General features: G+C 46.3%; 2 protein-coding genes across 2 annotated transcripts in view; one reads left to right on the top strand and one right to left on the bottom strand.

The window, feature by feature from the left end:
• LOC139418798 (catenin alpha-2-like) overlaps window positions 1-25,330 on the top strand; it is a 628,002-nt gene that overhangs the window by 427,760 nt on the left and 174,912 nt on the right. The window lies entirely within an intron of this gene.
• LOC139418796 (leucine-rich repeat transmembrane neuronal protein 1-like) lies at window positions 5,860-9,507 on the bottom strand. Its single transcript, XM_071168506.1, has one exon. The coding sequence runs from the start codon at window positions 8,220-8,222 to the stop codon at window positions 6,639-6,641; it is 1,584 nt and encodes a 527-aa protein (XP_071024607.1). The 5' UTR covers window positions 8,223-9,507; the 3' UTR covers window positions 5,860-6,638.

The raw sequence follows: 25,330 nt of genomic DNA, 5'->3' as shown, positions 1-25,330 counted from the left end.
CGATGACCCTTTGTCTGAGACGATCAACAAATACCTGCAGGTTCCTCCAAACAGTGTTAGAGAGAGAGAGAGAGAGAGACAGAGAGAGAGAGAGACAGAGAGAGAGACAGAGACAGAGAGTGACAGAGACAGAGAGTGAGAAAGAGACAGAGAGAGACAGACACAGAGAGTGAGAGAGACAGAGACAGAGAGTGAGAGAGACAGAGAGTGAGAGAGACAGAGAGAGACAGAGAGTGAGAGAGACAGAGACAGAGAGTGACAGAGACAGAGAGTGAGAGAGAGACAGAGAGTGAGACAGAGACAGAGAATGACAGAGAGAGAGTGAGAGAGACAGAGAGAGAGCGACAGAGAGAGAGAGAGACAGAGAGAGAGAGAGAGAGAGAGAGAGAGAGAGAGAGACATAGACTTAGAGAGACTGAGAGACAGAGACAGAGAGAGAGAGAGAGACAGAGACTGAGAGAGACTGAGACAGAGACTGAGAGAGACTGAGAGAGAATGAGAGAGACTGAGAGCAAGAGAGACAGAGACAGAGAGTGAGAGAGACAGAGAGTGAGAGAGACAGAGAGTGAGAGAGACAGAGAGTGAGAGAGACTGAGAGCAAGAGAGACAGAGACTGATACTGAGAGAGACTGAGAGACTGAGAGAGAGAGAGAGAGAGAGAGAGAGAGAGAGAGAGAGAGAGAGAGAGAGAGAGAGAGAGAGAGACTGAGACTGGGAGAGAGAGAGACAGAGACTGAGAGAGACAGAGACTGAGAGAGACTGAGAGAGAGACTGAGAGAGACTGCGAGAGAGAGACTGAGACTGAGAGAGACTGAGAGCAAGAGAGCCAGAGACAAAGAGTGAGAGAGACAGAGACAGAGAGTGAGAGAGACAGAGAGTGAGAGAGACTGAGAGCAAGAGAGACTGAGAGCAAGAGAGACAGAGACTGAGAGAGACTGATACTGAGAGAGACTGAGAGAGTGAGAGAGAGAGAGAGACTGAGACTGGGAGAGAGAGAGACAGAGACTGAGAGAGACTGAGAGACAGAGAGACAGAGAGTGAGAGAGACTGAGAGAGAGACTGAGAGAGAGAGAGAGACTGAGACTGGGAGAGAGAGAGACTGAGAGAGACTGAGAGAGAGAGTGAGAGAGACTGAGAGAGACAGAGACAGAGAGTGAGAGAGACAGAGAGTGAGAGAGACTGAGAGTGAGAGAGACTGAGAGCAAGAGAGACAGAGATTGAGAGAGACAGAGAGAGAGAGACTGAGAGCAAGAGAGACAGAGAATGAGAGAGTCAGAGAGTGAGAGAGAGAGAGACAGACAGAGAGAGAAAGAGAGAGACAGAGTGAGTGAGAGAGACATAGAGAGACAGAGACAACGAGTGACAGAGACAGAGAGTGACAGAGACAGAGAGTGAGAGAGAGACACAGAGTGAGAGAGAGACAGAGAGTGAGAGAGACAGAGAGTGAGAGAGACTGAGAGAGACAGAGACAGAGAGTGACAGAGACAGAGAGTGAGAGAGACGGAGAGTGAGAGAGACAGAGAGTGAGAGAGACTGAGAGAGAGGGTGAGAGAGAGAGAGACAGAGAGAGACAGAGAGTGAGTGAGTGAGAGAGACAGAGAGAGACAGAGACAAAGAGTGACAGACAGAGAGTGACAGAGACAGCGAGTGAGAGAGTGACAGAGACAGAGAGTGAGAGAGAGACAGAGAGTGAGAGAGACTGAGAGAGACAGAGACAGAGAGAGACATAGACAGAGAGTGAGAGAGAGAGACAGAGAGAGACATAGACTGAGAGAGACAGAGACTGAGAGAGACAGAGAGAGACAGAGACTGAGAGACAGAGACTGAGAGACAGAGACTGAGAGAGAGAGAGAGAGAGAGAGAGAGAGAGAGAGAGACAGACAGAGACTGAGAGAGAGAGACTGAGAGCAAGAGAGACTGAGAGCAAGAGAGACAGAGACTGAGAGTGAGAGAGACTGAGAGCAAAAGAGATAGAGACTGAGATAGAGACCTCCTGTCCCCCCCTACCTCCTGTCCCCCCCTACCTCCTGTCCCTCCCTACCTCCTGTCCCCCCTACCTCCTGTCCCTCCCTACCTCCTGTCCCTCCCCACCTCCTGTCCCCCCTACCCCTGTTCCCCCCCTACCTCCTGTCCATCCCCCCCTACCTCCTGTCCCTCCCTACCTCCGGTCCCTCCCTACCTCCTGTCCCTCCCTACCTCCTGTCCCCCCCTACCTCCTGTCCCCCCCTACCTCCCGTCCCCGCCTACCTCCTGTCCTTCCCTACCTCCTGTCCCTCCCTACCTCCTGTCCCCCCCTACTTCCTGTCCCTCCCTACCTCCTGTCCCCCCCTACCTCCTGTCCCTCCCTACCTCCTGTCCCCCCCTACCTCCTGTCCCCCACATTGTGTGTTAGAAAGACTGACTCAAAATGGAGGTGCCAACAGCAGCCTGTGCGTCAAGGCATCATCGAATATTTATACAAATAAATCAGGACAACGCAGCCTAAATATAGGCCCAGCAGTTTGCATGATTTGAGGGGCTATCAGGCAAGAAAATGAATCAGACAGAATATAAGAGAATAAGATGATAAGCAAATGACTGTCGGTATATTGCACATCTCACATCTCACTATGCTGTGTCTCTTTGCCCTGCTCGGCTCGGCTGTATCGGTCGGTGGCTAGCCTACTTAGCATACAGATGTCATGCCTAGTTATGATTCACGGCCATTTTGGATTTCAAAGTGGGCTGCCCGGTCAGGAGATATCATGAATACGAAGTAGATCATGAATCTGAAATGGCAAATTCCGCTGCTGTTGTCGCCGGTTGTTGTTGTTTTTCTCTTGAGCGGCTCCACACACACACAAAAAGACTGCACATTTTAGTTGAGTTATTGCTCCCGTCTTGTTGCTTTTGGGGTTTTTCTCCTGTCCTAGTGTTCTACTCTGTGAAACTCCTCGTATTTTAGATATCAGAATAGATGTAGGATGGTACAGTACAGTTTACGCATGGCACTGTATACACAAGAGTTTAGTGTACATGATATTGTCTAACGGCAACCATTCACCCATGGGGCCTACAGATGTAGTATCTTAATTTGATCACCTCGTTGCAGGAGAACTTTCCGGACATGCAAAACCTAAAGTGGATTTGAGGTTTCAAAAAAATTTAATTAAATGTAATAATTCACATTTCCTGTTGCTGCAGGATTGTTTTCTTGCTGTAGCAAACGGGCTCAAATGAAGATACTGCATCTGTAGACAGGCTACAGTTCAGGCTTTAGTACCATAGTAGAGGCTTGTACAGCCTATAGAAAAGGCTGAGTGGAAAAACAAATCTGAGAACCTTTCTAGTTAGCGTTTGAGAATATCCCAGCTCTGCACCCCTCATAAGGCACAAGCAACTATACATTTATATTAAAGTGAAGGTATCACAATATGCATAAGGAACATCGACAGCGTTACATATGCTGTATTTCGTTGGTTAGTTTGAATGCATCTGTCTGTTTGCGTCAAGGCAGGTGGTTGGAATGCAGTGATTATTTGATTTCATGTCAGAGACATCATCATTTGTCCTCCCGGTAGATACAGCATGTTATTAGGTTTTTGTGTCACGCTACTCTAACTCAGCAACATCACTTCAACAACACACACACGCACACGCACGCACGCACACACGCACACACACACACACACACACACACACACACACAGACACACACACACACACACACACACACACACACACACACACACTAACAAATATATAGATCTGCCTATTTTTGCCACTGTACAAATGAATGTATGTGGAGTAGGACATACACACACTCAGTCTTGCATAGCTAACATTGTCGCGACACACACTTCAGTCCCATTCAAAATCCCATTTTCCCTAACCCGAAATCTAACCCTAACCTTAACCCCAAAACCTAACATTAACCCTAAAACCTAACACTAACCCTAATACTAGCCCCTAACCCTAATTCTAATCCTAACACTAACCTGAACCTTAATCCTAAAAGCCAACATTAACCGTAACCCTAACCCTAACTCATAACCATAATCCTAATTCTAATCCTAAAACTAACCCTAACCTTAATCCTAAAAGCTAACATTAACCCTAACCCTAGAACCTAACCCTAATTCTAACCTTAACCCCCTAGATATAGCATGGTTAGTTTACTGTTCTTGTGGGAACTTCACGTCCACACACACACACACACACACACACACACACACATACACACACACACACACACACACACACACACTATGGCTGAACAACTCCATGATGATAACAGCCTATTTGTCCTGATGCTGAGTGATTGCGATTGTGGAATGATGGAGATGTGATGTTGCTGCTGCAGCTGCATTCTGCCTAGGAACACAGTGTACTACTTCTACACACACACACACTCTAACCCTAACCCGAATTGTAACCTTAAACCTGGCCTCGTCTTTCACTTTAAGAGATAATTGTCTTTGTTTTACTGTCCTTGTGGGGACTTTTGGGGATTTTAGGTCCCCACGATGATAGAACCCCCCCCCCCACTCACACACACACACACACACACACACACACACACACACACACACAGACACTACTCTCGCTTTTTCTGTCTCTTTAGCTACAACAACAGCATGTGCACAGTGCCACCATATCAATATAGAAACACACACTGACACAGTAGGCTGTATTTACTGATTGCAGTCACACACACAGCATTATTACATTCCAACTCATACAATCACACACACTTGAATATACACACACCACACATATGCATGCAATCATAATGTGACACTGTGCAGAAGCTCTGAGTCTAGTGTATTTTCTCCCTCCCTCTTTCCTTCCTTTCTTCCCTCTCTCCCTCCTTCCTTCCTTTCCTGGTGATGTTAGGACACTAGAGAGCAGCCTTTACCTTCTTTCTGCCGCCTCCGCAATCACTCCTTTCCTCAGCTATCACTCATTTCACTCCCCCCCCCTAGCAGCACCTACATGTCGATTGTCGACTGGTGCAAGACACCAAACCCCTCTGTCGACGCATCTCTCACTCACACAAATGAGGAACAAACGGAGAGAATAATACCCCCAGAATAGCCTTGTATTGAAAGAACAAATGTTTCAACATTACACGCAGAACATAGTCAGGAAATCCATCGGCCCCCGGGCATGTGTGTTACTGGTGTCTCTTTAAGAAAGATATTTTAGAATATTTGTTCTGTATTTTTGAACTTTATTTTTCTCTCTATTTTAGAATTAGTTTTGATTTGAATAGTGTCGGTGCTAGGCGTTTTCTTCCTCCTTTTGATGTGTCCCACGCGGTGAAAGGAAGGCATCGCTCTAGCAATGACAGCCAGGCAGCAGTGAAGGAGGAAAAGCAGAGCTTTTAAGACCTCTCAGACCATGATGATGATCTCGCTCTGCTTCTGCCTGTGTCGTCTGTGTGGATGTTTTGGACAACACACACATTTGATCATGTGAAAATACGCCACCTGATTAGTGAGTGTCAGATCAATTTTAATCTGGAAAGGATGGAGGAGAGGGAGGGGAAGTGGGAAGGCAGGGGGGGGGGGGGGATTCGGTGGGAAGCAACCACAACATCTATAGCGAGCCAGCACATTGAATGCCCCCCTCACTCACAAATAGGGAATGAGGGATCAAGAAAAGATCTGATATTCCTATTGGAGAGGATTTAACATTTGAGATGAAGTGCGGGTAGGTTGCCCCTCTGGCCCTTTGTCTTTTGGCCCAACTAGACATACTGCAGTAGGCACGCCAGACAAATGCTCTCTCTCTTCCTACCGCCAGCGCGAGCACTGCATCTCTTTTCATAACCCACCCCTCTCCCCAACGGTTCCTTACAACACAAGGGCTTTACTGTGAATAGCAATTCATTTATTTAAACATGGTATTTTTGTTGTTGTAGTTTACAAAAGAAATAGGATAGCATCTAGCATCTTTTTTTCCCACTCTTGCTTTTTTAACATATTTTACACAGAATTGATCATCTTTCTTTTTTTTTTTAATAATCCAACTTTGCATTATTGTTGTCTTTTTTTGTTGTTGTTGTTGTATTACCACAATAAAAATGGTGTGTTTATGGCTGGCCAGTATGTCCCCAGTTGGTCTTTAGACAATAGCAGAATATCCTGAAGTAAGAAAGACTCATTTAAAGCTGAAATAATATCCACTCCTGGTGTAGAGAAGAAGAAGAAGGAGAAGAAGAAGAAGAAGAAGAGGAAGAAGATGAAACCATTGGTGCCTACAAACATAGTAATCCTCTCGGGAGTTTCTGTATAAAGTCAACATAATATTCCATCTCTGGTGATTCTGTGCGTCAAGTCAACAGGCACAATAGAGTCTGGTCTCCATACTGTCCATAGAGGCCCTTCAGATCCACAGCAATTAATCCACGGTCTCAGTCAGTCCTCCCCCTTTCTCCTCCACAGTAGGGGGGCGAGCAGCACAGTGTGACACAGTGTAAATAGTGTCCATAGCAGGATCCCTGGTTCAAACCTCACTTATACAACCCCAACCCACCCAATATATCCCATATATCCAAAAAGGGTCTCCGTGATTGTCCATATTATCCACACAAACACACGTAAACACACACATATCCACACACACACACACACACACACACACAAAGGGTCGGGTCAGACCTCACACTCCCGGGAGGGCTGCTGCTGGCAGGTGCAGGAGCCGTACTCGTTGATGATGACCAGGGCCCCCTCGATGTGGTTGGGCTTGTAGTCGACGTAGTACTCCGGCGTGGACATGGTGGCCATCTGCTGCATGCTCTGCTTCTGCTTCTGCTTGCGCCGATGGCTGCTGAAGCACTGACGCACCTGCCGCACGCCCGCCGGGAAACACTTCCAGGTCACGTAGAGCATCAGCACCACAATGAGGAAGGAGAAGATGAGCGCCATGGTGCCCGTCACCACCTTGTGGATCTGCATGGTGCTGTCTATGTCGTCGAGGTTAGCCACGGTCACGGTGAAGGAATTGGTGACCACTGCGCCGCCCTCGGCGGCTGGTGGATCGTAGGGGTTGGCCGTGGGGCCTCCCCGGGCCTGGTCCTTGGTGGTGTAGCCGGGGTACCATCCCATAGTCGTGGTGGCCTGGTCGATGCCGTCCTCGCACAGCTGGAAGGCGTATACGGCGTCCAGTACGTCCTCGCCCTGTGCTACGTCCGGGCTGGAACACAGTAGCTGGCTGTCCCGCTGGCCCCGGAAGGCGCTCAGCCACTGGGCCAGGGCGCACACGTTGCGGCTGCATTCCCACTCATTGCCTGCCAAAGTGATGCTGCCCAGGGATGACCATGAATCCAGGATGCGCTGCTCCATGGCCGTCAGCCGGTTGGCGTCCAGCATGAGGGCCTTGAGGTTGGGCACGCTCTCGAAGACGTGTGGCTCAATGTATGCGATCTCATTGGCCGACAGGTCAATCTTCTCCAGGAAGGGCCAGGTCCAGTCCAGGGTGCTGACCACAACGGTAGCCCGGTTGTTGCGCATGTAGAGCGTGCGCAGCGAGATGAGGCGGGGGAAGTGGGCCAGGTTGACTTTGACCAGCTCGTTGTGCTCCAGGTGCAGCTCGGTGAGCTTGAAGAGCCCGGCGAAGGAGTTCCGCGCCAGGCTCTGAAGCTGGTTGTAGCCCAGGTCCAGGAACTGCATGCTCCGGCAGTCCTGGAAGATCCTCACTGGGACAAACTTGAGGGCGTTGTAGCGCAAATGCAAATTGGTTAGCTTTCTCAGGCCGTGGAACAGGTCGGGTTCCAGCGCCTGCAGCCTGTTGTACGATAGGTCCAGGATGCGCAGGTTGGGGAGGGGCCTGAAGGTGCCGTTGGGCAGGCTCTCGATATGGTTGGTGCTCAGGTCGAGCTCCTTGACCCGGCGCAGCCTGTCGAAGGTGCCCTCCTCCACCACGTCGATGTTGTTATGATCCAAGTAGAGCCAGGTGAGCTGCGACAGGCCAGCAAAGTGGCCCTCGCGCAGCTCCGTCAGGTTGTTCTCGCGCATGGACAGGCCCAGTGCGCTGCTCAGGTTGCGTGGAACGTCGGTGAGATTGAGCCCCTCGCAGTAGAGCAGCTTGCTGTCGCAGCGGCATAGACGGGGGCAGACGCCCTCCACCGATGGGACCATTTTGAGCACGATGCCCAGCGAGCACCACAGCAACAGTATCAACCCAGGGGGCTTCCTCAGGGGCCACTTTAGGTACAAGCCTATTAGAAGGAAATCCATCAGCCTGAAAATCCTCGGATAGATCCGCAGAGAAAATGTCCATTGGAATCGTTCCGGTATTATTCTGTCATGGTTCACATCGTAATGTGTAAACTCTCCCCGGCAGGAAACCAGCTCTTGTATTGTTTTTGTATTCCCTTTCTTGTAGTGAATTGTGTCGTGCGTGTGTTTGTTTTTTCCCCCAAGGTATTTACTTATAGAAAGGAAGAGGAATCCAGTGTGGTGGAAAAAAAGAAAAGAACAGGGGAGAGGGATAAAGGGCAAGTCACTTTGCTCATGTTAGATATCAGGGGGCAAGATGAGAGCCGAAGCGGGTAAAAAATGCTTTCTTCACCGAGCGATCACGTATGAAAGGAATCCTACTCACCCCTATCCAGAGACGGACATCCCCTATTCAGCGACTTCCTTTGTGCCCGCACTAATTATGTGTGAATCTAAAAAAGGACCCCAGTGTGGTACAAATTTGCCCCCCCCCCTCTCGTCCTTTTCAGCCAGAATACCAGATCCTGGCAGGCTTACAATGTCTTAGTTCTCCTCGTGTGAAAGAAGCCAGAAAAGACCCAAGGAATCCAAGTGGATGCTGGTTAGGAAGTGCAAGTTTCCTGCTCGGCTGCATGCATGAGTGCCGTGCCTCCTCGCTCTCTCTCTCTCGCTCGCTCTCTCCCTCCTGCTCCTCTGCAGTCACTACTGCTGCGATGATCCGAAGAGGAGAACAGAGGAAAAACCAAGCCAACCAAGAAAGGAGAGGAAAAGACTAACTCAAAACTCTCTCTCGATAAAGACTGGGGGCAGATCTGTCAACACAAATTACCGTCCGTCACTTGAAGCGATCGCTGACCTGCACGGCTTAAATCCAGTCAACTCTGTCATTATTATTTTAGTGACCGACCGGTGCGCTTCAGAAAATATGTATTGGAAGGATAAGGATGGGTAATGCCAGGGTCTCTCTCATTCTCTTCTCTCTCTCTCTCTCTCTCTCTCTCTGTTTTCCCCTTAGTTTTTTTCTACTTTCTTTTTAGTATCCTTCTTTTAGATCCCCTCTTATCTCCTGTGAGAAGCCCCTTGACTCCTGCGTCCTTCTGTCTTTTGGGTTCTGTTCATATCCACTTGTGTTGTTAGTGGTGTTTTTCCCTGGTCGGCTGGAGGGAGTTTGCTGGTGGAGGCTGGAAGGCTGAGAGGCTGAGGAGGCTGCTAGTAGGGAGGCAGAGGCGGTGTGTGACAGGGATGGAGAGGAGAGGCAGAGCACTCTTCACTTCGATCCCTCGCTTGCAGCAGACTAGTGTACTGGCAGAGCATGCAGAGGCACCGTCTGTTCACTGAGTGTCGTAAGCCACTCACAATTCAGACTGGCCCCACTCTCTCTCTCTCTCTCTCTCTCTCTCTCTCTACCCTCCACCTTCTTCTCGCTCTCGCTCGATTTCTCTCTCTCTCTCTCTCTCTCTCTCTCTCTCTCTCTCTCTCTCTCTCTCTGTGTCTCTCTCTCTCTCTCTCTCTGTCTCTATCTCTCTCTGTCTCTCTCTCTCTCTCTCTCTCTCTCTCTCTCTCTCTCTCTGTCTCTCTCTCTCTCTCTCTCTCTCTCTCTCGCTCGATTTCTGTTTGAAACATTTCCATATTCAAAAGGGGCCGGGCTTAAAACCGGGGCTTTATTGAAGCTCAGAATCTCTCTCTCTCTCTCTCACCCTCCCAGTAATAAATTGAAACCATCTACAATATCTGCTTCTTCTCTTCTTGTAGAATTCTGTCTCCCTCATTATTGCTGATTAATATTCCACTAATGATTGAAAGGATGTTCTATATGCATTCTATCCCTCCAGCTGAGAAATGTGCCAAACTCCTGGCTGAACCAATGGGGCTGATGCTGCATAATTACATAACAATGCAGATGCCATAATAATAATGTTATGAAATAAGATGTATGATTTGTGATCAATGTTATTATTTGCAGTGATTATACACACTTATTCACACATGTAATGGTAACTTATGCAGCTGTACAGTTTATAGTGCCTCATTTGAATATGGTGTACAGTGCCTTCGGAAACTATTCAGACCCTTTGATTCTTTTCACATTTTGTTATGTTACAGCCTTATTCTAAAATGGATTAAATTATTTAAAAAAATCCTCAGCAATCTACACACAATACCCCATAATGATAAAGTGAAAACAGGTTTGTAGAATTTTTTGCAATTTATTAAATATAAAAACAGAAATACCTTATTTATATAAGTATTCAAGCACTTGAGATTCGAAATTGCGCTCAGGTGCATCCTGTTTCCATTGATCATCCTTGAGATGTTTCTACAACTTGATTGGAGTCCACCTGTGGTAAATTCAATTGATTGGACATGATTTGGAAAGGCACACACTTGTCTATATAAGTTCCCACAGTTGACAGTCCATGTCAGAGCCAAAACCAAGCCATGAGGTTGAAGTAATTGTCCGTAGAACTCCAAGACAGAATTGTGTTGAGGCACAGATCTGGGGAAGGGCACCAAAAAATGTCTGCAGCTTTGAAGGACCCCAAGACCACAGTGGCCTCCATCATTCTTAAATGGAAGAAGTTTGGAACCAGCAAGACTCTTCCTAAAGCTGGCCGCAAGGCCAAACTGAACAATCGGGGGGGAAGGGCTTTAGTCAGGGACTCTACAATTCACACACTGTGATTAAGCTCTTTGCATTGATATATCCTAGCTTTTATTTCCTTGTCCATTGAACTGAAAAGAGTCAAACCAAACTCGATCAAGTAAATCTGCATTTGATAACACTGAATGCTGCCTGCCGTGTCTCTTTCATCACGGTTGTTTGAGGACTCGGCTGTCCAGTGTGAGTCCAGATTTGATCTGTTGCCACTTAGAGACGGACAGCGTAACATAATATTTTCCTCTCAGGAGGTCCCCACGCTCCCAGCTCCTAGGGTTCCCTGGTTCATGGACCCCGTCCATCTTTCCCAACCCTTGTCATCTCACTCCTGTTAAATTCCAAGGACAATGGGCTGTGACAAATCTGACAATTTGGTCCCTTACATGACGTAATCATGCCACCCTCCCTCCCTCCCTCCCTCCCTCCCTCCCTCCCTCCTTTCTGACAGCAGACATAACTTTTACATCATGCCTCCTTGCTGGGCTTTCTGCTGTGAAATAAAGGATTTAATCAGGAAGTAAAAAGTGCTATGTCGGCCCTGACTCATCTGGTAATTGGCGTGTCGGTCTGTCTACACAGAAGACCAGGGAAACATCGTCAGCAGCTAGCGAGGGTTACTATACCAGGACTCGTATTCCTAAAGTGTCTAATAAAGAATGGTGATCTAGGATCAGTTTTGCTTTTTTTTTTAACATAATGAAGATGATTATATGGACAGGGGGGACCTGATCCTAGATCTGCACTCCTACTCTGAAATTCTAAATGACTATTTGTCTAAGGAAAGCCATCAACAGTTCCTAGACCTGGGTTTACTAGCAGCAGTTATAGGAAAGTTAGACGGCGACAGAGAACCTACTCTCACCTTTGCTTTACCTCTGCTGTCACTCATTTCTCATTCATAATTAAGTAACCGATTTAACTGACATTCACGACTGACACATTCACACTGCAGCTATTCCAACAAAGATTAGCCAATTTGAAGGAGCAGCGTCGTGCTGTTTTGAGCTCTGAATGCCAAAGACTTATCTTGAGCACTCGTTAATGATGCTCCACCCAAACATGTTCCTTCGCCTTCTTATGTTTTTCCGTTGTTGTTGCTGTTTTCACGCCTTGAGAGTGGTGCCACTGCAAAGCTTTCACAGCAGGAAGAGGCATATAATGCACCGGGAGGGGGGAGAAATAAAACTATGGAATGTGGACGACGTCTACCAGTCAGATATATCTCTCTCCTGCTCGTCTACCTCAGCCCATTTCTCTTCAGCCCCGTAATGGATGGATGGCTGCACCAGCTAATGAGTTGGTAGCACCGTAATGACTTAACACAGCAAACAGGAGATAGGAGTAACCCGGGCCATCCGTTTTAGACTTTTTAAGAGGTTGTGGATGTGGAGAGAGCAGACACGTGTGCAGGTGCGTGCGTGCATGGACATGCACACACAACCATGCATGCACCTATACACAAGCACACGCAATCCTATTAAAGATGGGCGGTGGGGGCAGATAGGCATCTCGACTCATCTGAACGATAACCTTCATTTGTTCCTTCAAACCACGCCATTGATTCTTCTGGTGGGGTTGACTCAACTATAGGGAGGATAGCAGCGTTTGGGGAAACTAGGGCATTACCCTTCCCTCCCCTTCTATTTTGATTCATGAACATTCAAAGAAACCAAGATGATTTTCTGTGTAATTTAGGAAAAGGGGGACATTCGACTGGAGAAAATTGGGAGGAGAACATGGCATGCTTCTTTTGCTGTGGGGACTTCCGCATCCCCGGAAATGAGACCGAAATGACAGAACGCCGTCTGAGAGCCCAGAGATGAAAATGCAGAACAAATTAAAACATCTCGAGTGAAATCGCCATCTCTGTGGAACTAATGTGTGGGCCAGTCAACTTTAGGGAGCGGGAGAGAGAGAGAGAGAGAGAGACTTTGTGTGCCGTGATTCATTCCTCTCTTCTTCCTTTTCTTCCGTTCTGAAAACTGCTGTCACGCTATCCGTGTAGCCCAGAGCAGCTCAGAGCGGCTCATCAGGGTGCAGAGAGGCCTACTCATCCCCATGTGAATGCCTACCCATGTGCGGCCAGGGAAGGTCAACATTGGCCCCTCTGTGGGACGTAGACAGACGCTCGTGACGAGAGCCCCCACAACAACAACAAAAAAAGTCCCCTTTCGCTCCATTTAAAGGTACTGTCTTTCGAAGGCATGTGAATATGTGAGCACAAGCACAAAATGTCCTCCAGCAAATGCTTTTATTACAAGCTAATTGCTGAACTGTCAACATTGACAGATATATTCAGTTTATGTTGCCTCATGCTGGAATCCAACCCCTTAACCCGGATGTTGCCTGTGCTCTGACACTCTGAACCACTGGTAACATGTCAGATGTGTTGCACTGTTGCGCTCAACTACAGTAGCTTTGCATTCTGAAAGAGACTCTCTTCTCCACACGCAAAATCCATCTTCGTTTGCCTTCTGTTTTGTGCTAATAGGTGTAGCGTGTCCTTCGCTAGGCTAATGCTAGGTTAATCAATGCAAACCATGCTAGGCAGTTACTGAGGACGTGGAATTAACAAAATAATAAGTTGGTGCTTACTGTTAATAAAATGTAGATTGTGTTTGTGTTGTTTACATTGGTTATGCGTAATCAACATACTATTATATTCCCTTAATTTTTTCTGCTCTATTAGCGATTTTATCTACGGTATGCTAACACAATGGATTTACTAAGGACGCTGGCTGGTTAGCGAACTTCTCACTTGCGTCATTTATTGCGCAAACGCTGAGCTCTGACGCTATTGCACTCACCAGCCTACCGGCCATGAAACTTTGCAGCCTTAATGTTTAACTCTTGACACCTAGATAGATACATGGGAGTTCATTCCTTCACCAGAGTGTAGATGAGACTCAAAAAAAATCCCTAATGACCACCGCTGCCTGGCACTGTGGCGGATGGACATCGACAGGCCCTCCGTGATTGAATGGACTAGACACCAGACTCTCACTGTAGAGAGTAGCCTGGTTCAACACACATCAATAACTCCAGACTAATGGCTATCGGCTTTAACCTCGTACATTCTCATTAGCTGTCATACCTGGACATGGCTACGAGACATACTCGATTCCCATTGGGCAATATGTTGGCTACTCTCCTCACTGCACTACCACTGCACTACCACCTCAAATGACACCCTACTATGGAATAGGTGGTCTGGTTAAAAGCAGTGGCCTATGTAGGGAATAGGGTGCTCAGGCCAAAAGTAGTGCACTATCTAGAAAGTAGGGTGGCATTTTAAAAACATGTTGCGTTTGGTAAGGCTCTTTTTGATAGTAGAAGTATGTTGGGAGTGTTATTATCCATTTCCTCATTTACCCTTAGTCACCTTGGCTCTGCCGAGCTATAGAGATGCTGAATTGTAAGTACCCCTTGAAGAATTACAGCCGTTATGCAATGGTGGTGGTTTCGGCTTAATCATTCTCTCGCAAGTTAATTACACTTGAGCTAGAGGAGAGATCAGCATTTAAGCTTTGTTTACAGCTACGTCTGATTGCCTTTGTCCTTTGCCTTTCTTAGAGTCCCCCTGACGAACATAGCCATTTTTTTTCTTCCCCGCATCGTCTTTGTCTTTTTGTTTTGTTTGTTGTGTATCTTGTTTTAAAAAAGGATATTGGTTGGCTGTCTCAGATTTGTGTCTGCTGCTGCAAAAGCCTGTTGCAATGTTCCCGGCCAATGTCAGATTTCTAATAGTTCCAGAGCCACAAAAGCTCCCCCTCGCACGGATAGCTAGCTGCCCGTAGCTCGTTCCTCTTGGTTGATAGAACTACTGATAGCCTCTTGACTGGGGTCTGAGTAGGGTCAACAAATAGCAGCATCAGATGCATCCCCTTCTTTTTGTTCCGACTCTTTTTCCTCACTTTTTCTATTACTTACCCAATGGGTAGAACTGTGGCTTCTTATTGATTATTGCCCTTGGCAGTAAACCATTTCCAGTGAGTCATTTCTTGTTGGTGGCCACAGCTGGCTCAGGCTGGCTCTCGAGTCCCACCGACCCAGAAGGCTCTACGGCTAAGGCCATATCTCGGTCCATGCGTAAGGTGCAATTTGGACACGGACACACACATGTGCAGTAGTCGTTTGTGTGTGTGTGTGTGTGTGTGTGTGTGTGTGTGTGTGTGTGTGTGTGTGCGCTTATGTCTGATAGTACTCAGTACATTCGTACTCAATAAGGGATCACTTGAGTCCACCTGTTCTTCTGTTAGTGTCGCTGTCTGAAGAGGTCTTCTATCAGTGGAAATCTATGAAACTCGACCCTATCCTTCCACTATGTGTAGCACCTAATAAAAGGAATAGGGTGTCATTTGAGACCTAGTGTCATCCCTTTTCTCTGAGAGGATTTATTCAAGTCAGCGTTGTTGTGCGAGCCTCTAATTGTTCCGTTGAAATGTTGCCATTTATTAGCGTAGAGCAGAGGTATAACTTGTTCAACTGGTGCCAGAAATTGCCAGGAATCCGGGCGACCCACCCCACCACGAGTCTAATGACAACCTTAAAATCGGTACATTTCCATTTTCACATCAACAAATAACCCTCAATTCATTACATGTTCATCTCTCTTATCAAAAGTAAGAGGACCATTTTTATTTTCCTTTTTTTTTCCTCAAAAATGTTTATATATTGTTCAAAATAGTTTGTACTCTTAATTTTTGGTTCCCAAATTTGCAATTCCCGACCCCGACTTTGAATACCACTGGCAGATAGGGATACAATGCCATTGGTGCCATCAGATCAGCTTGTTGGGACATTCCATTGGTGAAAACAGTATTGACAGTGAACTTGTCCTCGTGGCAGGAGCTCTTATATGGCAGTGGAAGAGTTTTGTCCTCGTTCAAATTAGCACAACGCTCTAGTCAACCGAGCAAAGCATGTCTATCGAGTACACGTCTCCCAATTATACTCTCCCAATTATGTTATTTCCAGTGTGATGGAAAGTACACATTTTCAGTGGGACAATGTATTTGAGAATCAAAGAGAAAAGTTGCTTAATAGCAATTTGAAATCCATCATCTGGAACAGTGTGGACTAGACAAACTATTGAAGATGTTTTGTGCAGTAGAAGTTGTATATAGATGGGCCTCACACACATGGACACACACACACACACACACACACACACACACACACACACACACACACACACACACACACACACACACACACACACACACACACACACACAACATGACACATCATTAAAGCGACACCCAAACAGGCATGATTCCCATGCATACCCCCCCCCTTCCCCCTTCACTTAATTACTCCCTCACTGTCCTCCCTGTCTGTCTCTCACTCTGCCTCCGCCTCGTCAGCATCACATTGAGTTGATAGAGTGGTCTGCCTCGGCCTGCCTCGTCATCAGATTAAGTTGACAGAGGGTTCGCCAGAGACTCATAATTAACAGCCTCCTGATTACAGATCCATTATTTAAATCCACTATTGGATCAGAGGGAGTTCGGCTGCCTGACGCGCCTCGACAAAACAGGCCAGATGATGATGGCTAATTGGCCCTCTGCTGAGATAATGTGGACGGGCAGGAGAAGGACGGGTGGGGAAGGGGGTCAGTGCACAGAGCTACCCAGAAAGGGGCTGCCGTATGCGGGAAGGGGGGCTGCCATGGAGGGTAACCTCCAGCAGATGGCAATTCCATTCACAACTCTCAGTTATAGGCTACAGTTGGTCATCTCTGGGCTGGATGGGTGGGGAGTTTTCTACTGCAGGATGTAGGCCCTGCTTTTGTTGGTTATTGTGAAATGTGAGAATTTATAAGATTTGAATAGCATTTTCTGATTGGGAGACTTCGATATCAGTACTCTCCAAGAAATGGTTGGCTGCCTACTGTATGTGACTAAAGTGCTAGTCATTGTAGCCGCTCATAACTGTATGTGGAGAGAAAAACCATCCTTCCAGCCAGTCAAAATGAAACGTTTGATTACTTGATCAAAAGTTGTTTGCCTACGTTGAAACGTCTGCCCATCTCCCTCACCCCTTCCCCGCTCCAGAGACGCCCCGTTATCGACAGGGGGGTGCAGTATACGAAACAAAGACACTGGGAACACCAGGAGCCTCAGCGGCAACCAGGGCATGTCACGACAGGAACAAGCCTGTCGCCCCGGGTAACACCTCCCCGGAGATGCGTTCCGGTGCTGATGCTTTGTGTGTGCCTCAGTAAACATCTGGGTGCTGGGCTTGGGAAATCGATTTATTCAGTTTCTTCTTCGTCGTCACTGATTGGAGGCCAGGCGGTTTCGTGCCAACCATGCAGTTGACACGGTGGGGGGGTGATGCCCAAATGCCGGTCTTTAACCCATTCACTATCCATGATAATGATGACCAATTCAGTTTCCCCTCTGCGAATCAATACAGTTTATTCAATCCATGATGCGTTGATGCATTCATGGTGCAGGAAATGACTCAAAGTTTAGCCTAATTAACAACAGTAAAAGGTCACGATTAGGAGGGTAACTTGAGGGTAACTTGTGTTGAAAAAGCCCATGCGAGAGGAACATGCCATACCGCACCCCCCCCCGCAGCCCCCGCAAGGAAGGGGGGCCCACAAGCTCTGGGGGCCCATGCACCTGTCATCGATGTATATTGTTTAAACTTGTATATTTCAATTTGACAGTAACCCTCCAAAAAGTCAGTCAAAAACCATTTTCATTTCCATATCTACTAGGAAGCTAAGTGTTTGTTTTCTTGTGAGGGGATATTGAGGGGATATTGCGTAGTCAAGGCTACAACGGTGCCCGTGTGATGAGTGGAGCTTACTCAGGTGTTCTACAGCTCCTATCAGGCCAAGAGCCTAATGCTTCCTAGGTAGTTCTTTACGAGTTGTAGTTTAGAAAACAATTTCTCACAGAAGCGACAGTTACATGGATGGTAAGAACAGCATGATTGCCGTAGCAAAATCAGGGAAACTGTGCAGACGGGTGTGGTACTTCAAGCACAGCAGTTCTGAAACGTCTTCAATTGAGCCTCTCGTTCTCCTTGATCGCCGGCTTCAACACGTTATCGATGGAGATTACGTGTATATATAGGAAGCACTGGGGGCTGGTCGCCTGGATCCTGGACACACTATAAGTTGGCAGAATCAAACAGATTATCATCTTTAGCGGTTTGCGAGTTTGTTTTCTGATGAACTGGGGTTTGCATTAACATCTGCTAACCACGTGTATGTGACCAGTAACAGATCATTTGATTGTGTTGCAATATCAACAGTCCTTTATCTCCAGTATATGTTGGCATGCGTCATTCAAGACTAAGTTTAAGTTACTTGCAGCGCAATGGACGTATAATGCACAAATACTCAGGAATGAATTTGTTGCATGGCAAAACTCCGTATCGGAAATAGTCGGGCTCGCAACCTGGACCTAAAGGCTGCGGTGAAAACATTTGCACACAAAAATGCAAGGCGACGCAGTCGCATACTGTAGCTACTGTAGGCCTCTACGTTGTTAGGCTATTTCATGTGTCATTTTTTATTTATTTTTTTTACGTTTAGAAATAGCAACTAAATATGGTATATGGCTATAGATAGTAGGCTACACTGCATAATAAAACAATCCCCGAGGGGGAGGGGGGGCCGACCTCTGACCAGTGGGGAGGAAGCCCATCTGTTATTTTGTGTGGGTCTGTGACTGTAGTCTTCTCTGTGCCTTGTGTTCTAGCATCCTACGTTTGGATGTTCTATCCGTTTCATGCAAATGTGTTCCTGTGTGTAAGTGCGCGTGCATGTGTACCTTTTTGTCGTGTGTGTGTGTGTGTGTGTGTGTGTGTGTGTGTGTGTGTGTGTGTGTGTGTGTGTGTGTGTGTGTGTGTGTGTGTGTGTGTGTGTGTGAGTCAGTGTGTATGTATGAATGTGTCCCTCTGCTTATTGTGTGTGTGTGTGTGTGTGTGCGTGCGTGTGTGTGTGTGTGTGTGTGTGTGTGTGTGTGTGTGTGTGTGTGTGTGTGTGTGTGTGTGTGTGTGTGTGTGTGTGTGTGAGTCAGTGTGTATGTATGAATGTGTCCCTCTGCTTATTGTGAGAGTGTGTGTGTGTGTGTGTCTGCTTCCCAGCGGTGTGCTAGGCTATAATGGCACCGGCATCAGAAAAAAAACCTTGTATCAAACACTGTGTTTGCGTCCAAAGGCACCCTATTCCCTTTATAGTGCCCTACTTTTGGCGGGGAATAAGGGTTCCATTTGGGACGCACGCCGTGCTGCTGCTGTTGTGTCCTTAGTGCCTCGCGCCAGTCGACCAGGGGGGAACTTTGTTCTGCCTGTCGGATGAGTCAGACTACGCCTCTCACCAGCTTCCGCTGTGTACATCTTTGATAGCTCTGATGGCCCAGAAAAGAGGGAGAAAGAGCATCAAACTCTGCCACCCAAAATGTACCCCCCCCCGCCGCCTGCCCAACTCCATCCATTCCATGCCTGCCAGAGCTCCCCAACCTCATTTACCTTTTAGCAAAGCATCTGGGCCCGTCTACATACCTCTTGTCAGAGTAGGCATGCTGATCTAGGATCAGTTTTGTCTTCTAAATTATAACTGATAAGATTACAAGGACAGCGAGACCTGATCCTAGATCCAGCACAGAGCTATATCAATGCGGGTGCTGGCTTCTCTCTCTTCCAGTATGCGTCTTACATTGTTCAATTCAAACACAGGAGGTCAAACAGACTATCCAAACTGTAATCTATTCTCCTTTGCTGCAATGACTTTCATTTGACATGTTGACAGTGTTTTGACCATAAGTCCTTTATCAGGTCTGCGTTGTTCACATCCCAGGCTGCACAAAATGTACATGTTTACTGTTCACATCCCACACTGTACTAGATGTACATGTTTACAGTTCACATCCCAGGCTGCACTAGATGTACATGTTTACTGTTCACATCCCAGACTGCACTAGATGTACATGTTTACTGTTCACATCCCAGACTGTACTAGATGTACATGTTTACTGTTCACATCCCAGGCTGCACTAGATGTACATGTTTACTGTTCACATCCCAGGCTGCACTAGATGTACATGTTTACTGTTCACATCCCAGGCTGCACTAGATGTACATGTTTACTGTTCACATCCCAGGCTGCACTAGATGTACATGTTTACTGTTCACATCCCAGGCTGCACTAGATGTACATGTTTACTGTTCACATCCAAGGCTGCACTAGATGTACATGTTTACTGTTCACATCCCAGGCTGCACTAGATGTACATGTTTACTGTTCACATCCCAGGCTGCACTAGATGTACATGTTTACTGTTCACATCCCAGGCTGCACTAGATGTACATGTTTACTGTTCACATCCCAGACTGCACTAGATGTACATGTTTACTGTTCACATCCCAGACTGTACTAGATGTACATGTTTACTGTTCACATCCCAGGCTGCACTAGATGTACATGTTTACTGTTCACATCCCAGGCTGCACTAGATGTACATGTTTACTGTTCACATCCCAGACTGCACTAGATGTACATGTTTACTGTTCACATCCCAGGCTGCACTAGATGTACATGTTTACTGTTCACATCCCAGACTGCACTAGATGTACATGTTTACTGTTCACATCCCAGACTGTACTAGATGTACATGTTTACTGTTCACATCCCAGGCTGCACTAGATGTACATGTTTACTGTTCACATCCCAGGCTGCACTAGATGTACATGTTTACTGTTCACATCCCAGACTGCACTAGATGTACATGTTTACTGTTCACATCCCAGACTGCACTAGATGTACATGTTTACTGTTCACATCCCAGGCTGCACTAGATGTACTGTTCACTGGCTGTGTGGCTCTCGTGTACCCAGGCTCACCGGTGGGAAGGAGAGCTGGGCATTGTGTCTTGGCACTCAGGGGTTAATAATGCAGTTTGTGTGTGTGTGCGTGTGTGTGTGTGTGTCTGTGTATGCAAAGAGCAGATATGGAGATGATGACGTGCTCCCCTGTGGCATTGGCTTCAGACCCACTGCTCTCAGTACAGTGCCACAGAGTAGTATAGACACGACCCTGCAGCCCTGTGTGTATGTGGCGGGGGAAGCGTGTAGAGTGTATTACTGTATATAGGCCCAATGTCCAGCATTGTTTGTTAGCGCAACAGCATGTCATTAGTGCTGTAATAACCTGGGAACGTGGCAATAGGCTGGGAACAAGACTATATAATGGTGCATGTGTTTGGGGTTCACGCCCCAACAGGTACAGAATAAGATTCACGCACACAGTGGTCTGGAGTGGCTCAGTTCGTAGAGCACGGTGTCAGTAATGCCAGGATCGTCGGTTTGATTCCCGCTGGAGCCACCTGTAATGAGAATATATCCATGTGCTACTGCAAGTTGATCTGGATAAATGGCATAGATTTAAGCAAAATAGCATTACTATTGTAATACGGAGTGTGTTCCTCTTCCTGCACATCACGGACAAACTGAAATGGTCCACCCACACAGACAGCGTGGTGAAGGAGGCGCAACAGCGCCTCTTCAACCTCAGGAGGCTGAAGAAATTTGGCTTTGTTACAAGAAAACACTTTTACAGATGCACAATCGAGTATCACAGCCTGGTACGGAAACTGCTCCGCCCACAACCGTAAGGCTCTCTAGAGAGTAGTGGGGTCAAACTACCTGCCCTCCGGGACACCTACACCACCCGATGTCACAGGAAGGCCAAAAGGATCATCAAGGACAAAAACCTCCCGAGCCACTGCCTGTTCACCCCGCTATCATCCAGAAGGTGAGGTCAGTACAGGTGCATCAAAGCTGGGACCGAGAGACTGAAAAACAGCTCCTATCTCAAGGCCATCAGACTGTTAAACAGCCATCACTAACATTGACTGGCTGCTGCCAACATACTGACTCAAATCTCAAATCTCTAGCCACTTTAATAATTAAAAAAAGGATGTAATAAATGTATCACTAGTCACTTTAAACAATGCCACTTTATATAATGTTTACATACCCTACATTACTCATCTCACACTCTACTCTATACCATCTATGGCATCTTGCCTATGCCGTTCAGCCATCGCTCATCCATATATTTATATGTACATATTCTTATTCATTCTTTTACAATTGTGTGTATAAGGTAGTTGTTGTGAAACTGTTAGATATCACTGCACGGCCGGAGCTAGATCGCTACACTGGCATTAACATCTGCTAGCCATGTGTATGTGGCCAATAAAATTGGATTGGATTTATTATGTCATGGTTGATGTTTTTGGGGTTCACTTCCCAACAGGTGCTGGATAATACACGCAGGGTGTTGAAGGAGCGTTTAGCTTCTACGTTACTCATCATCAGAACGACTTGCTCGTTTGTCAAGACAAGGCAGAGGGAATTATATTTGTATAGGTACAGCTGAAAGTATAGGCTGAAAATGTCCAATCCATGGAAATGTCAATCAGACCGCTAACACCTCCCCCTTAACGCGCCAGCCAATGACGTTTAAGGACACACGGCATCGGGTTTGCGGACACAACGATGTCGTTTCTCACCGAGTTGAGGCAATCGTTTTTGTCACACTCTTATCCCTGTGTGTTTTCTTTTTCTTTCTTGGAATTGGCGTGAAGGTCACAGGAAAAGGGGAAGGGCTGTCTTTCTTGACCCCTTTTGGTTTGTTTAATAGTCGTTGCATTATGTGCATGTTAAAAGCCTTGAGTGTGTGAGGTGTAGTTTGCCTCTGGGTGTCAAGGCATTTTGTTTGTCTTTTAAAAGTTGTTTCTGTTGACGTTTTTTTTCCCCCGCCATGAATCATTCAGTCCGTGTCACACTTCATTCGAGAGTCTCGTCATGTCATGGAAAATCAAGGGGGACACTGGGGAAAAGAGCGTTGTTTGATGATAGCTGCTGTTGAGGAAGAAACCGATTCAAATTGCAGTATTTTCCGCTTCAGTCACTTTACATAGGGGGAATTCGAGGGATGAGTATAGACCTAAAATGTGATTGGCACTTGATAAAATGATTCTGACAGCAGCCAACCGGTGACATCTGGCACTTGAGATATGTCGGAGAAGACAGAGAGAGAGTGGTGGATAGAGAGATCTTCCATTCAGATCTTCAACACTTGTATGTTTGTCAATTATGTGCTTTGTGTTGATTTGTAAATTCTTATTAGAGAGAGAGAGTATTAATTTAGATAATTTTATAATATTCATATATTCAGTATCCTTGACTTTTTCCACATGTTGTTACGGTACAGCCTTATTCTAAAATGGATTCAATAAAAAATACACACAGTACCCTATAATTATGAAGTGAAAACAAGTTTTTAGAAATTTTACCATATGTATTTAAGATAGAAAAAAGAAATACCCTTGTTACATAAGTACTCAGATCCTTTGCTATGAGACTCGAAATTGTGGTCAGGTGCATCCTGTTTGTATTGATCGTCCTTGAGATGTTTCTACAACTTGACTTGAGTCCAACTGTGGTAAATTCAAATCACAACTGTCTATATAAGGTACCACAGTTGACAGTAGATGTCACAGCAAAAACCAATTCATGAGGTCGAAGGAATTGTCCGTAGAGCTCCGAGACAGGATTGTATCGAGGCACACATCTGGGGAAGGGTACCAAAACATTCATGCAGCATTGAAGGTCCACAAGAACACAGTGCCCTCCATCATTCTTAAATGGAAGAAGTTTGGAAACAGCAAGACTCTTCCTAGAGCTGGCCGCAAGGCCAAACTGAACAATCGGGGGGGAAGGGCTTTAGTCAGGGAGTTGACAAAGAACCCGATGGTCACTCTGAAAGAACTCTATAGTTCCTCTGTGGAGATGGGAGAACATTCCAAAAGGACAACCATCTCTACAGCAGTCCACCAATCAGTCCTTTATGGTACAGTGGCCAGACAGAAGCCACTCCTCAGTAAAAGGCACATGACAGCCTGCTTGGTGTTTGCCAAAAGGAACTCTTTGGCCTGAATGCCAAGCGACACGTCTAGAGGAAACCTGGCACCATCGCTACAGTGATGCATAGTGGTTGCAGCATCATGCTGTGGGGATGTTTTTCAGCGGCAGGGACTGGGAGGCAAAGATAAACGAAGAAAAGTACAGAGAAATCCTTGATGAAAACCTGCTCCATAGCGCTCAGAACCTCAGACTGGGGCGAAGGTTCTCCTTCCAAAAGGACAATGACCCTAAGCAGGGGTGGCTTCTGGACAAGTCTCTGAATGTTCTTGAGTGGCCCAGCCAGAGCTTGGACTTGAACCCAATCGAACATCTCGGGAGAGACCTGAAAATAGCTGTGCAGTAACGCTCCCCATCCAACCTGACAGAGCTTGAGAGGATCTGCAGAGAAGGATGGGAGAAACTCCCCAAATACAGGTGTGCCAAGCTTGTAGCGTCATACCTAAGAAGACTCAATGCTGTAGTCGCTGCCAAAGGTGCTTCAACCAAGTACTGAGTAAAGGGTCTGAATACTTATGTAAATGTGATATTTCATTTTATTATTATTATAAATTAGCAAAAGTTTCCAAAAAAACAACTGTTTTTGCCTTGTCGTTATGGGGTATTGTGTGTAGATTGATGAGGAGGGGAAAAAACGTTTTAATACATTTTACAATAAGGCTGTACGTAACAAAATGTGAAAAAGAACACTTTCCAAAGGCACTGTATCTATAATACATTGGTTTACACGATATTGGTTTATATTTGATAAGCTGTTTGATCAACTCTTTCCTTTACAGTAGTGGATCATTTTTTAGACATGTTGCCTGGATGCTAATGTCCTTCTAGAGTTATAATATGTACTTATTTGGAGGTAACGGCAAAACGAAAAAGAATAACGGTAATTCCTGGACTTTGAGCGTAGAAAATGTCAAGAGCTCGGGTCAATGTCAAGAGTCGACTGTATGGTTTTACCGATTGAGCACGAAACATATTTTTGTAAAATATTTATAATGTGATGCGTAGCGATAATACCATGTTGCAAGGGTGGATGTAACAAAGGGACAGTTACGGAGGATGGAGGATCAAACCCCCTGCGAGCGATGGTGGCATTTTCAATTTGACATGATGGAGGGTGTCATTATCAAAGAACCCAGCCCAGCATTTCCAGAGTCATAATTAGGAATGAATCAAACTCCACAAAGTGCTTCTGATCGGAAGGTTTTGGGACGCCGTAATTGCGGCAACACCACCTCAGAAACAGCTTGAAATTGATTTGTTATTGTCCCAAAAAAACTGTATTAAAGTCTAGGTCCTAGAGTTTTTCTCGTTCTGGTCACATGGTTAAGAACAAACTCCCATGCTTAACCATACTTAATGCATCCCCAGTTAGTAAAACTGGACAAAACCGCAACCCATTGGGATTGTTCAACCAGTTTTGCCACCAGGTACGAGTGCTGTAGTCTGACATATTGTGCATAAAGACTCAGTAAATAGAACAATCCCCATTATAGTCCATTGAAATCTTGTGGAGTAA

The sequence above is a fragment of the Oncorhynchus clarkii genome, chromosome 10 (genome assembly GCF_045791955.1).
Source record: "Oncorhynchus clarkii lewisi isolate Uvic-CL-2024 chromosome 10, UVic_Ocla_1.0, whole genome shotgun sequence".
In the NCBI taxonomy this organism is placed as follows: Eukaryota; Metazoa; Chordata; class Actinopteri; order Salmoniformes; family Salmonidae; genus Oncorhynchus; species Oncorhynchus clarkii.
This window is presented reverse-complemented; position numbering and strand designations above follow the sequence as displayed.

Excerpts from the sequence above, each read along its gene's own strand:
- LOC139418796 (XM_071168506.1), bottom strand. The coding sequence starts at position 8,222 with ATGGATTTCCTTCTAATAGGCTTGTACCTAAAGTGGCCCCTGAGGAAG.